We start from the raw sequence: 14,892 nt of genomic DNA on the forward strand, positions 1-14,892 counted from the left end.
GAAAGGTCGGGGCTGGTTAGGATGGGTAGTTATCACATGGGGGTAGGAGAGAGTTTAATTTGGGATATTACGCTATTAAAAAAGAATGGCAAATCTGACTAAATATTTTATGCTATACAACATCATTGTGTACGATTTACTGACTATTGAAAACTATATCTGCTTCAGGAGTGCCAATAAAAACATATTAAAATTTTTTTTAAAAAACATCTGCCCTACCCAGTAATGCACCAGGATACCTGTGCCTGGCCCAACTTTCCAGGCATACTACTGGGAATGTTGGTGATTATCAAAAGGCAGTTAATCTACAGGTGCAGATTTGCAACTTCTTTTTTTGTTATTAGGAACTATGGTATATGTCATGAGAAACCAAAACCGTCTGCACCAGGAAACACAGCTGATTGCATTACAGCCAAGGTATATGCGAGGTAGAAGAACTCGGCTCTAGCATTCAAGACTGGTAACAATACAAGTTTCCTCAATCAGCCAAGGCTAAAATTGACCTCTGAATGAGATTGAACATTCTAAAAAAAAAATAGACAATTCTATGACATCTCTCCACTTACATCCAAGTACTTCAGACAGCAGGTTACTCAGTGCTGTTTTCAGTGTCCCATCACATGGATCTTCCAAAGCAGGTATTTCTTTGCAAATGTTTTGTGGTAAAATATCTTGGCCAGAGGAAAAAGCCCTTCGCTTTGTTTTTGACTTTACTGAGAAAGCTCGAAATGATGATGGCGCAGCTCCATCTGCCTAAAAAATAGGGGTATTTGTACAAAATGTGATTTTAGTTAAATATATATGGAAATTGGTGTTGAATGATTTCTTTAAAACACCCCAGGTTCAAGCGTGCTTGCTGAAAGAAAATGTTTTGTCTTTAGCCTTCATATGTTCAAACGGTTTAACTGCTCTGATAACCCTGTTGCATTTTGAAAAAAAAAGTACGTAAAATAACATATACATGCAATGCCTACACAGGACATTTCTGTAGCTCTAATTAATATATATGAAATTATATCAACTAATGTCTAAATAAATTGTTCTTTATTATTTTTCTGTATCTCCTTTTGAAAACTATTTTGAACAAGAATGATCTATGCAGGTGAATTTGATGTGTGGAAATGAGGCTGCATGCATATGTTTGAGATACAAATTATCTTTTTAATAGTTCAATACTTTTCGCATCTCTCAGGGCATTATGATATATGCTCCAGGCATCCAAAAATGTAACGCGCTGATAACACTAGCGCAGTCAATCAAACTATTATACAAACTTAAAATATGGTATTTCTTCATCTGTTTGTGCTTTTGATGCAAAGCATTTGTGGGCGAAGGATAAATTGCTTATTTGTAATCCTAGTTCTCTGCCAGGGGAGTACTCATCAAAGTCATAAGCACTGAATAGTTCCACCCATGCCCGGGGACCCAGGAGCACATATTAAATATAATATATATGTATGATTAGCTTTGTTTAAATACATAGTATCTCAAAAATATTAGGCTCTTATATATATATATATATATATATATAAATAAATACCCTTTCAGGCATAGAGTGACGAATATATTATGCAGAAAAGAAGCAGAGAACTCTGGGTAGTTCTCAAGTTTAGGTGGAAAGCAGCTCCTGTATAGAGCACTCTCAACACCTGCGACACTCTGGATCTGCTCACCTCAAATGTCTGCTTTTCTATCAAAGTTTTTAAGCATAGGATTAGCACAGTGCTATCCACGCAAAGATAGAAATGGACAAAGTATTTTGCAATTTCTACAGCAAAGTCTTTAAGCATAGGACTAGAACAGTGCTGTCCTTGCCGGCTGTAAAATGACAAAAGCCAATTACCACTTCAGGAACAATATTACAGCTTTGAATTGGTAAAATACCAACCAAGCCAACCTGAAGTGAGTAAAAGCAACCCCTGACACAGTGTTTCGCTCTAATTAGAGCTCTTCAGAGAGGTATAGTGTTGTCCAGACACAAGGGAGCACCCAGTATAACTTTTTAAGCATAGGATAAGCACAGTGCTATCCACACCGAGATAGAAATGAACAAAGTCTTTTGCCATTTCCACAGCAAAGTTTTTAAAAACTTTGATACAAAAGCAGACATTTGAGGTGAGCAGATCTAGAGAGTTGCTAGTGTTGAGAGTGCTCTATACAGGAGCTGCTTTTCACCTAAACTTGAGAACTACCCAGAGTTCTCTGCTTCTTTTTTGCATAATATATTTGTCACTCTGTGCCTGAAAGGGTATTTTTTTACTTATTCCCCAGGTTCACTGCCAGGACAGAGAAACATATAACCCGATTTGTTTCCGGTTTAGGGACATTTTGCAATTAGGAAGGCCTGGCTAGAATATAGTGTGTCTTTAGGTTGGTATTTAGATAGAAATGGGGAACTTAGCCTTAACTATTACTACTAAATATTCTGTGTGTGGGGTTGAGAATGGCCACTGGATTGGTAACCAGTTTACGTCAAGTGGTGTAAGGAGTGATGTCATATAGGAGGCTGTTTGTCGGAATTTGGGCCATTATTATAGAAAGGTGGGCTAAGTGGATAAGGCATAGGCATAATGAAAACTAGGGAGGATTAACCAAATGGCAGCCTGTAGCCTCTGAGGGTAGGCTAGGTTAGGTATGGAAGGGCGTTTGGAAATTAAACAAGCAGGTTTAGACTACTTTGTTTTTGTGTGGTTTGGGTTCCTGGTTACCTGTATTAAGCCATTAATACCCATCTGATCAGGAGACTCATATCCAAATATGAAGAGCGTTGATCTCTCCTGAATGTGAGGTTGGGTTGAGGTCATCTAGATCTGGGTTTGATCATGGAAAGGATGGAAGCAGATGGGATGTTATATCTTTATAGGTGTGATGGACAAAGGAGCGATTGTGTGCATATTAGTCACAGACATAATTATGCTTAACAGTATGAGGGAGCCAAGGGAATAGGCCTGTCACATATTTTTCCTGGTTCCCCTTCGGCCAACCAATCCTCGTTTTTTATGATATTTGTCAATTAGCCGCTTCCCGGTTGTTTAACTCATAACCCAAGGTTTCCAGATTTTTTCAAACATATGTATTTACTTAAGTCCTTGCTGCATCCCTTAGAACTATGAGTGGACTCCCTTGCCCCAACTTACGATGATAGTCTCTCTTTTGGGACATACATGTGGTAAAACATCAAATTATCAGGTGATGCGATTCACAATTTTGCAATTAAGGCGTCTTTTGGAAGAAGATGCTGACTGAAGAACATGCAGCAACTATACATTTTTAGACATAAAACAAGCTATTGAAATTGTTATTTTTGACTCCTCTATGTTGTCATCATTTTTAATAAACTTGACATTTGTGTAGACAACATTAGTATATCTACATTTCTGTTGTAGAGAATTAAGTGTCCCATATCCTGGATGAGATGAAAACAGGATTTACATTGATTTGCCACTGTAATGTTTTTGGGGTTTCCAAGAATTCTATTATTCCCATGTGTATCTCTAACATTTCAAGATTTAACACGTTTCCCACAAAAATGGTAAACAGCATATATGCAAATAAGCATCTCTCAAACTTTCACAGAGTTTATCTACTCTGTGGCTAGGGTGGGCATCAGTTTTCTAACATCACTGGTCCCTCAATAGTCAACAGAGAGGCATAGATCCCCCTCAATGTTATTTTGTTGTAATTGAAAGGAGTTGTGGTCGATGGGATGCAATTGCATAGCAGCGACGAATCAGTAGATGTACAAAAGTTAAATGTTAAAACTTCCTGTGCAGATCCCTTTAGACCCAAGGTGACAAGGGATGAAGAGGGATAGAAGCGAAATAGGTGTGTATGTTTGGGGGAGGTTGAACTCCAAGACACAGAAAAATGCATGTAAAAAATGGGAGCAAACTGAAAAGAATGACTAAGGAACTTGGTGTAAGGAGCTGTGAAATCTACTACTGGTACTATTACTACTACGACTACCACTACTACTACTACTACAATTAGATGGGCAACCCTGACATGCTTATAGAATATGGGAATCTAATTTCAAAAGGAACTAGTCTAAAACCATATACTCAATAAAATATGAGATAGACATGGAAGGGGGGACAAATGAAAGTTAAGGAATGTCACAACATGTCAAGAACAGGACTCAATGCTGTGGTTGAGTGTGTCATCAGCTCTTTCCTAAATTGAAACAGGGTTGGGTTGGTTCTAGTAAAAACAGGGATGATGTTCCTGATCTGGCGTGCATCTTTTTTCTTTTCTTGTTTTTTCAGACCTTTTAAATTTCTAGTCTAATGATGTACTCCCTGCCGGTTGGTGGAGAGCCACCAGAGATGGTGAGTTCATCAGCCAGGTAGGTGAAGTGCTACTTGTGCTGGCTTGGTAGTTCCTACGGCTGATTTTCAAGACGTTTGGGCCATCGAGTGGCACCTGAGTGATGCGAACAGATTGTGACTGATGAGACAATTTTTCTTCAGGCCCTTGATGAGGCATGCAGCACCATGTCCTTAAGGGTGGGCACTAGTTTGGAGTTTCGGAGGCCACGATCCAAAATGGAGAAACTGTTTCACTTTCTTTAGTAAAGAGAGCTTAGACCAGGACATCTTTGTTTTTTTACTGATGATTTCTTTGAGGGTGAGGTCGGTGTCCAGGGTGACTAAGGGATCTGGCATTGGGGTTCAAATCAATCTAGGTTTGTCATGGATACAAATTTGTACTAGTTGTTGCTTGTTGGTGAATAGTAGGAATTCCCCCAAACGACAGCCTCAACCTCAGCCTCCCAAGATGCCAACTAGGACTCCCCTCCCCCAGTTGGATACAGTGTACCCCTCTGTAAGTATCTATTGCAGGCAGCCTCAGAGAACACAGAGTAGCATGCCCACCTCTGTCCCTCCTTCCAACATTTAACCTTACTCATTGTGGGGTTGCAATTGTCATTAAGGGCGTCTGCAGTGTCCTAGTATTCTTTAGTGCCGCCAATTTTTCCAAGACTGCTCCTTATACTTCTCCTTGCAGCAATCTGATTAAGCCATTGATTGAACTTCTGAAAGCGTACACATAGTGCCCCTGCAGCACATCTCCAAGTTCAACATGTTTCCAACTCTGGAGGTTTGGGTATACGGCTTCATGAATACAGATCGCTTGGAATTCATGCAAATGACACAGGCCAATGAAGATCCTTTGGCACCATTACAAGCGTGCACTGACAGGGGAGCAACCTGACTATGTAGGGTTAACTCTGCCCACCGTCATAAGTAAAATGTTGTTCTGGGCAAATCAAAATAAATACTCTCTGGTTACTTCCTTAAATGTTATATTTACTTTCATGTTGCCCAATTTTATCTTTGTTTCATATGTATTTTAATATGTGCACAAAATAGTTGCAGGCCAGCCCAAGGTTGTCCTCTCTTACTACTGTGTCTGCATTTCTCTCAGTAGTTTCAATGCTTAAACCACCTTTGCTGATCAGTGCTCCTTAAGTGACAATCACGAGGAAATGTAGACTCGATATACAACACATTTTACCCAGTAACACTACTGAAGTCCTATGCATCACTCCACCACACAAATGAGATATCGTGCACACAAATGGAGTCCCCACTGACTAGTGGTGCACAACTGCAGCTCGCATGCAGAGCATGCGTTTGCTAACTCTGAGCGGAAAGTGACATCAACAGATTACATTTCTTATCGATTTGCCAACATACCACCAACTCTTCAGAAGATGCTGTGCCTAGAAACTCTTCTTCAGCCAAAACTTCAACAGGGAGCAAGAAAAACAGTGCTTCATCACTGTTCTGAATTTGTACAATCGATACGAGACTCTGAAATGAAAAACGAAAGGCCATTTCAAGAGTTTCATTAATATGGTTTAAAGAACACATGACCGATTACATGACAATACAATTATAAATCAGTTCTAAAATTGTTAACTACCTTCTCTTCTGTCTGCCTGTATGCAGACAATGCCTCACATCACTTCCACTGATGGTGTGTTATTGGTGCTACACTACCTAAAACCCCAGATAAAGAAATGCAGTGGAAACACCCTCAGGGCCCACTGCAAACAATGCACACTCTTGAGAGGCTCTCACATTTTAGAGGGATGACTCGGGCTCGAAACTTTGGTTCCTAAAATGGGCCATTCAGTGATGAAAAAAACAGTCCCTGCTGTGGCAGGCTGGCCTCTGGCAGTGGAGACACTGAGTAGCAAGCCAACCTGTATTAAGGGTGGGACGTCTGAGTTATTCTACCACCTGAGAGTCTCCGTGCATACCAGGGCTGCAACCAGAGACGTAACACCAGAGACAGCTGTGCTACGGAAGACCAGGGTAAGTTTGTCTGTCTCTCTTTCCATCTCAAATACATTCCTCTTTCTCTCCCGTGTCTGTCTGGTGTGTCACCTTAGGTATGGACAGAGGCACCCACTCCTACTGAACGTAATATACTGTATTGATGTAAACACTTTGTCTTTATTAGAAGCTCTTCAGTCTTCAAAAGTATGTTTTTTTAAACAATAGTAGTCCATATGTAGAAAAAGACCCTCTCTACTAGCCAACATACGTTTTGATGCCTTCTCATTACAAATATGCTATAATTATGCTCTACACTTTAGATTTTGTACACCATGCCTTTAAGTCTTTGTAAATGTGAGTGAAGGGACCTCAAGCAGCTTTAAAACACAAGCTTGATGGGAAGACAGAATTTAACAAGCATTTATACAATGCAATAGGTCTCGCATTTGCGAGTGTTGGAGATATTGGCATTGTAAATGACAATGCCTTTTATGCATTTGTTTTGAAAACCTGCAAGCAGTGCATAAACTCGCACGTTGTGTATAGTCCTTGCTTACACGAAGCAAGGCTGGCAGTAAAAGAGACTGCCAGCCTTGATTCTTATAAGCAAGGACTATACGTACAAAGTGCGAGTTTATGCACCGCTTGCAGGTTTTCAAACGCATAAATAAAAGGCATTGTCGGGATCTGGTACAATAGCAAGATTATAGGCAGGACACTTCTTCCTTAAAACTATTAATTGCTCTTATACCTGAAACGTTTACATTCATTTGTATATTTTTAAAAAGCGCATTATCATTTTTTTCACTTTTCTTTTGATTTTTTTTTTACATTTCTCACTGCATATTTCATTTGAGAAATAGAGAAACGCCTAGATAGCACGATTTCCGATGGATGGGTAGATGGAAAGATGGATGTATGTAAGGATGAATGAATGGTTGATGAATGGATGATGAATAGATGGAGGAACGGACTGAAAGGACAGGGAGATGGGATGATTCATACAGTGATGGATGGAACGTGGAACAGATACACGTGCAGAAAGATGGAAAGATTCATGGTTGGATGGATAAATGATTAGATAGATGCATGAATAGCTGGACGTATGTTCATTCAGTTGTATGAATGGATAGGCCATACCATGGATGGGTGGGTGGTTAGGTGTAAATTGCTGAATGGACGGAATCAGACACGTAGATTGGCGGACAGAGGTGCAAAAGGCAAACAGTTATGCTGTGTTTAAGATACTACACGTGATCCGTGTGGCACTTACAATGTAAACTCGATCCCGAAAGCGCATTTTAGGTTTTAATTTTGATTTGTCTGGGCGCACCCTGTGCTCCTCTGCAGCGCTCTGTGCAGGCCCGAAGGAAAGCCAAGGTTAGGAAGCAGCTCCTATTAAGCGGCAGACCGTGAGGTCTGAGAATAATTCGCGGCAGCGTTGCGACCAGGGGGAATCAAGTCCTGTGCATACGGAAAGGGCGCATCGGCTTAAATTATTTGTGCAATGATGTGTCCCCCAAATTGGCTGTCAGCTTTGTGGTGGCTGCTGCTAGCTGCCTGGGCAGTATCGATGCCTCACACTCGTGTCCTTCAGTAATACGCAAACACGTGCTTCTCTGGTGGCCACCGGCCTCTATAACAAACAAGACGTGAGCGTGCACTGCCGAAACCGAAACCTGTTGTGGGGCAGGACTTCCGTCTTCTGAATCCCTCGCCCACGGAGTTGTTGACCCAGAGGAGCAGTGGTGACGCGGGGCTCCCATGCCTGAGGGAGTGGCGCCGATGCGGAGAGTGGGGCAAAGTTGTACAGGGGAGGTGGCAGTGGGGGGTGTCTCTGTATGTGTGCGCTCGTGTGTGTCTGTGTGCGTGCGTGTGCGCTCGTGTATCTCTGTGTGCGCTCGTGTGTGTGCGTGCCTCTCTGCGTGTGCGCTCGTGTGTGTGTGCGTGTGTCTCTGTGTGTGCGCTCGTGTGTATGTGTGTATGTGTGTGTGCGCTCGTGTGGCTGTGTGTGTATGCGAGAAGTGCATGAGGCTTTCAAGGGAGACAGGAGATGGTGAACGCGCGCGCAACCTGATCCGATTCCGGCATGCTGCGCGGGCCCCTCTCCGGTCTCCTTGAAAGCAGACTCGCCAACTATAGACATCGCTTCGCGACCTAAAAAAAGAGATGGAGGGATTTTTTTGGTTTGGCAGGCACTTGAGAGAACAGAGACTAAGACTAAACCTAGGGCAGAAGAACATCGTGTCACATTGCAGAACACTTGGAACTAAAACAGTCCCCTTTGCTTGTTTGCCTAGCGTACAAGCAACTCCAAATTCACTTTGTTGTCCACCAAACACTCTAACAAATGTCCTGCTATTCCTATGATGGACAAATAAGCTTAATCTAAATATTGGTAATGTAACCTCAGGCCAATAAAACCAAATCTGGAGCACCCAACATGCACATATGTGTTAACCCATCTATCACCTGCCATACTCTACAATAGCAGGCTTCATACCAATTATGAAAAGCTCAAGAAACACAGAGAATTGCTCTGCAATTTCAGCCTTTCGGACTATGACATTTATTGGAATGTGCCCTAGACTCAGAGACCCTCACCACTCAGATTTGAGATTTATATACATTTACTTATATATTACAGAGTGGCGGTAGCTACTCTGTAGTTCTAGTTAGAGTTTCCAATGATATGAATTCCTCAGATTTTTGCTTGCTAATAACTTTGGGGCCACACAATGGAAAGTTACGTGGAGACTCGGCAAAAATGTGCAAAGAAAAAGGAGCGTACCAAAATGTGATGTTCCACCAATGCATTTTCCATAGACTTTTGTGTCAAATGTAGCATCCAAACACGCAGTTGCATTTCCATTCAATTTATGGTGTGCAGGTGATCCTTTTCTATACATCCCCTACAAATGCAATTAAAGCACTTAGAGTGGACATAAGGGAGGGAAATACCAAACAACAACTATTACTCCTAAACATCTACATACACCCTCGCGACAAAATCAAAGGAGCAAAAATAGTGGGGGCAGAGATAACTAGAATATTGACAGAAGAATCCACAACTAATCTGCTATTGTCGGGGGACTTTAAAATGCATCTGATGGGGCCACAGAAGAGGGACGAGCTACTTGATGAGCAATACATTGCCTGGAACATTCCTTGTCAGGAGCCGAGTGCCAAAAAGCAACAAACACCACACGCTAAGTACCTTCTAAAAGACCTTAAACATCTAAGCTTTTTGGCACTAAATGGGCGCTTTCCTGGAGGCCAGCCCCCGGCAGCAACATTCCATAGCGCAATTTCAAGCACGTTGATAGATTACACTTTTGTATCCTTATCATTCTTCAGCAGAATCACAGGCTTCCAGATTGGGGCCCAAGATCAAAGCGATTAGCCACAAGAAATTTCTACAAGACTATCTAGAACATCATCAGATATGCCAGTAGAGGACCCAGAGTCCATTTATATGGACAATTTCAGGAGGTTAAAAATTAAAGCTAATCATCCAGAGGAACTATTATCAACAGCAAAGGCAATATGGGAGCAACAGGAACAGACAGACCTAAACGGGAACACCTAACCAAAACATTGGGAGCAGTGAATAGGGTAAGTGCTCCCCCTGCTTCAATGACAAGCAGTTCGCCAGTCTGTCAGGAGAGCCAATTTTTTAATTTCACAACTTCAATCCTCCGCAAGCTCAAGAATGCAAAAAATAAATTAATACGTAATCTTCGACGCACAGGCCATGATCCCATTTTACAAAGGGAGCTATCGCAACTAAAAGCAAAAAAGAAAAAATTTATTTGGCAGGCAAAAAAAGGAAAAGGATGATAACCTGTGGGCGAGGCTATTGTACGATTCCAAGATGAACAATAGCACAAGATTTTGGCGAACAATAAACAGCTTAGCCAACCAGAATGTGCAAAGAGTAAATTCCCACCTGTCAGAAGAAGCCTGGGCCTTGCACCTGCACCAACACTTTAATGCTCCAGGGAGGCAGACCTCCAGAAATATACCAGAGGCATCCCCTCTACATTTAAATGTTCCAACTGGAAACGATCATCTTTTATTCACAACTATCCAGATCAAGAATAGGATAGCCAAGGGCAAGAGGGATGGCGCTCCGGGCCCTAACGGGATTCCACCAATTCTATTCAAAATGGACCCGGAATACTGGGCTTCCACTCTACTACCGCTGTATGGCCAAATAGCAGGAGGAGTCATCATCCCGGACTCCTGGCGGGGGTACATCATATCCCCAATACACAAGAAAGGGGACAAGAACTTAGCAAAGAGTTATAGGCTTGTGGCCTAATTGACATCAAGGCGAAATATTTGGCTGGTCTCATTCTGGACGACCTTACTGCCTGGGCTGATGAACAATCAATTATACCAATCAACCAAACAGGCTTCTGCAAGGGCATGGGGACAACTACTAACATTCTTGCACTATCCCTACTGATAGTCAGGGCTAAAACAGCAAAACTTTCCCTATTCATGTGTTTTATTGACTATTCATCAGCTTTTGACAAAATCAATAGAAGTACGCTCTGGCAGAAACTCAAGGAAATGGAAATACCATCTGCTCTCCTAAACCAGTTAATATTGCTTCATACAAATACTTGGGTCCAAGTAAAGCTAGGGGATGGTAAGTACCTGTCCAGGAAAATTCCAACAACCATGGGGCTTAAACAGGGGTGCGTCATGGCACCAACGCTCTTCAACTTATTTATGTCTGACCTTTCGTCAGAACTGGATATCTTCAATTCTCATCCGCCAAAGCTGGGAGGGCTTTTACTTTCTAACCTCTTGTATGCTGACGATCTCGTACTGGTCAGCCAGACCCCATCGGTCTCCAACACTTATTGGACACAACTAGTCGATATTCAATATCTAATGGATTAACCATTAATCACGACAAAACGAAGGATATGAGGATACATCCAAAGAAGGAAACCTCTAAATATTGCTGGTATATGGCAGATTCACCAATTGAAGTAGTTGACCAATATAAGTATCTAGGAGTGATGGTGGATAATAAGGGGACTTTCAATTTACAAAAAGAAGCAATCAAACGAAGAGGCAACACAAGTGCAGTAGCCATAAAATCGATCAAACCGAAAACTGCCGGCCCTTGCCTTATGCCACTGCTACAAGTCTGGCAAGCAAAACTCATCCCAGCAATCACTTATGGGAGTGAGTGTCTGAGGGTAAGAGATGCACTCACTTTGGATTGAACTGCATCAAGAGCTGCCAGGATAATATTTAATTTACCAAAGTACGTCTCACCAGCCCAAATAAGGCTAGAATTCGGCCTGCAAAGCCAAGAAATAGCCCTCAAAGGAGCCTATGCTAAGAGCTGGTATAGGATAAAACAGATCTGAAGCAGGCACACTGAACTCACATTTATTGAATGAAATACATCTAAAGAGGGAGTGTGCAACAAGGACCTATTTGACAGCATCAATAGATTGTCTGGGACTCAAGGAACTTTGGGCCACCTCAGGGTCCTACCATTGTTTTAAACAAATTGTAAATAAGAAAGTGAAAAAGCTATCACTAGTAGAAGACAAGGCGATACTTACAGAAAGAGCCCACTGATGGATGTGGTCCACAGCTATAACAAATCCTCTCCACAACCATACTTAGGCACGGATTTCAATAGAAAGAAGAAAGAAAAATATCTTCACTTTCGATTGGGTATTTTACCATCTTTACCGCATCTTCCCAGTGGAAACGACTCCAGTATCAGTCAACATGCCGTCAATGTGAGGATGCTAATGAAAGTGTATTACACCTATTATGTATATGCCGAAATTTACAGGCCGAACGGCGACAGTTACTAAAACCACTCTTTGTAAGTGAGCGGATAAGAACCTGCAGACAAGCTGTGAAGGCATGTTTCGGAGGTGGAGATGTACAGCTAGCGTGTCGCTTTGTTCAATTCATGGAAGTGGCAAGGGCAAAAGCTCTTCCCTCAAGCGACCGGATCGCTTATTCTTTGCATCTCATTGCCCCTTAAAGCGTTACATTAAAGCAAAATTTACATTTTATGGTCACTCAACACCCAGACGATACGTGCTTAAGTAGAAAAGCAAACAGCAATATACCTCCGTTGCTGTTAACAACCTACCGATGACGTAACAGTCACTCTCTCTGAGAATTGAGCCTTGCTTTTCTTAACTTATGGTCTGTGCAAGCACTTACTGACAACTGCTCTACGCATGTTAATATAACTCATGAAAGTTTTTATGTTTTATTATTTTTTTTTAATGGTTTTAGAATATGAACTCTGCTGCTACTACGTTTTTTTATATGGAAATAGTGAAGGTTTTAATTAACCAAACAATAAAATATTACTTACTTACTTTTTGTTATTACTGGTAAGTAGGGTGCGTATTGATAACATTATAAGTCATTTAAACTTTTTTTAGTCATTATGTGATTGTCTAATGACTACCTTTACAAAAGTTAAAGGCAGCCATGTTGTTCTAATCACATTTTGGCGATGTTATACGTTAGGGACTTAGATCTAGGTAAGTATTTGGTTTTATATGCTTTCCTACCTATTACCACTTTAGTAAAATGATAGTAAGTGAGGAAAACTATTTATAAATGTATATATATTTACAAACAAATTCACATAGAACCACAGTCCTACCTAGGAAGTGCTGCTGTACTTAAAATAATTTAAAAAAGGAAATATGTATAGAAAATACTGTAATACACTATATTTCACAAATATAGTGGACTAAAGTGTGCTTACAATTTTTAACATATTTAATTATTTTTAAAAAGGCTGTGCAAAACTGCGGTAATATCTAAAACAAATTACCAAGCTTCCTAATTTTATTTATTTTTAAAGTAAAATTTTTAAGAACCTTGCTAGTTACTAGTGCAGTAAACAGTTTTAAAAAATATATAAAATGTATTAAAAAAATTCCCTACTAAATATCACTTTAGTAAAGTGGTATTGGGTAGGGAACATCATGAAAACCTGTTCACCTATATTCAAGGACCTTTGATGGGCGTTATTGTAGAATCCAGTTGTCACAGATTTGTCAGCCTCACCAATAACCTGCCAGCTTTGTCACCCTTTGTGCATGTGCGACTTTGTCCATGTATGTTGTATAGTCTATATAGTCTATGTACTGCTATGAATTAAGTCAAATGTAATGTTTTTTCCTGGCCTGTATTAAGGATACCATCAGTTCAGCATCATCCGCTGCTATCTGCTTTAAGAGAGAGTTTTTCACAGCCTGGACTTCATGTTTAATTGTTTTTCAAGCTCCCACTTTCGCCCACACGCAGGCGCCCCTGATCTCTGCCTGAAGGTATCAAATTCTACTAGGGAAGCAATGTCTTTATTCTCTTAATACAAGGTGTTTGTGTCTCTCAGCTTGTCCCTATATGCACCATCCATCTTTCAACATTTTGCACTTTACCCTCCACGTGAGTATGGGAATTGGTATACCAATACCTGTTTTTATAGCTACTGCAAATTCTCTGGAAAACCACTTCCCTTCAAAACATGATGTAACCATCTTGGTCAGTTATCAGCTCTGCTCGTCAGTGCCCTGCCCTCGGTCCCCACAGGCAGAGTTCTAGACCTCCCCAAGCTGGGTCCCGACTTTTATCCTCTCTTGTTTTTTATTTTGATTGCTCCTCTCATTCTTGGCACCTTGTTGAGTGTTGCCCACACCTGAACCGCTACCACTGCGTTTCCTTTTTTCCTGCGTAACCAGCTCCGCTCCCGCCTCCCAGCCACACGCCCCTACCTCCGCCCCATCGTAAATGCAGACCGATGCGTGGTCGAGCAGTGGACGTGCGCAGTGGGCACATCGCTGGCGTGCCAAAGGCGCCTAAGGCAAGCCCGTCTGCCCCGTCGGCGCCTGGACCGCGCCTAGCGCCCGACACCCTGGCCCCCGCGAGCACTACAACACCTAACGCTGCTACCACGCCAACACCCTTCACGCACTCAACGGCGGCAAATCATCCACCTGCTTCCAGGTCACCCGAAGCTCACCCACAGACCCTTCACCTGCCAAAATTGCAGCTACACCTGCCAGCGCACACCTGCACGTCCTGCCCACCCCACCAAAGCACACCACAACCATCTCAGATGCATACTGCTCAACACTCGCTCAGACCACAAGCACGCCATCGAACTCTGAGACCTGCTCAAATCATCCTCCCTGGATGCCGCCTTCCTGACAGAAACCTGGATGAACGCCTCCGCGGATCCAGACATAGCCATAGCCATCCCAGACGGCTACAAGATCTCCCGCAGGGACCGAAACAACAAACTTGGAGGAGGAATCGCCATCCTCTACAGGAACGCCATCAGAATCTCGACCAACACCGAAGACTCCCTCAGCATGGCCGAGCACCTACACTTCCAGATCCACGTCAATCACAACACCACCCTCAGAGGAACACTTGTCTACACACCCCCGGGACCCCGACCGCAGTTCAGCGACTCCATCACCGAACTCATCAGCACGCACGCCCTCGCCTCCACAGGCTACATTCTCCTCGGAGACCTGAACGTCCACCTCGAGAACGCAAACAGCAACTTCACAACCTTGATCGACAA

At 42.2% G+C, this 14,892-nt stretch overlaps 1 protein-coding gene across 3 annotated transcripts in view; it reads right to left on the bottom strand.

The window, feature by feature from the left end:
• Positions 1 to 14,892, bottom strand: part of LOC147718601 (uncharacterized) — a 408,142-nt gene that overhangs the window by 94,115 nt on the left and 299,135 nt on the right. For all 3 annotated transcript variants that reach the window (XM_086918560.1, XM_086918561.1, XM_086918562.1), the window contains 2 exons: positions 5,700 to 5,816; positions 567 to 753 (listed from right to left, as the gene is read on the bottom strand). In XM_086918560.1, coding sequence (XP_086774686.1) covers positions 567 to 753; positions 5,700 to 5,816 — 304 coding nt within the window. The remainder of the gene's footprint in view (positions 1 to 566; positions 754 to 5,699; positions 5,817 to 14,892) is intronic.

The sequence above is a fragment of the Lissotriton vulgaris genome, chromosome 4_1 (assembly GCF_964263255.1).
Source record: "Lissotriton vulgaris chromosome 4_1, aLisVul1.2, whole genome shotgun sequence".
In the NCBI taxonomy this organism is placed as follows: Eukaryota; Metazoa; Chordata; class Amphibia; order Caudata; family Salamandridae; genus Lissotriton; species Lissotriton vulgaris.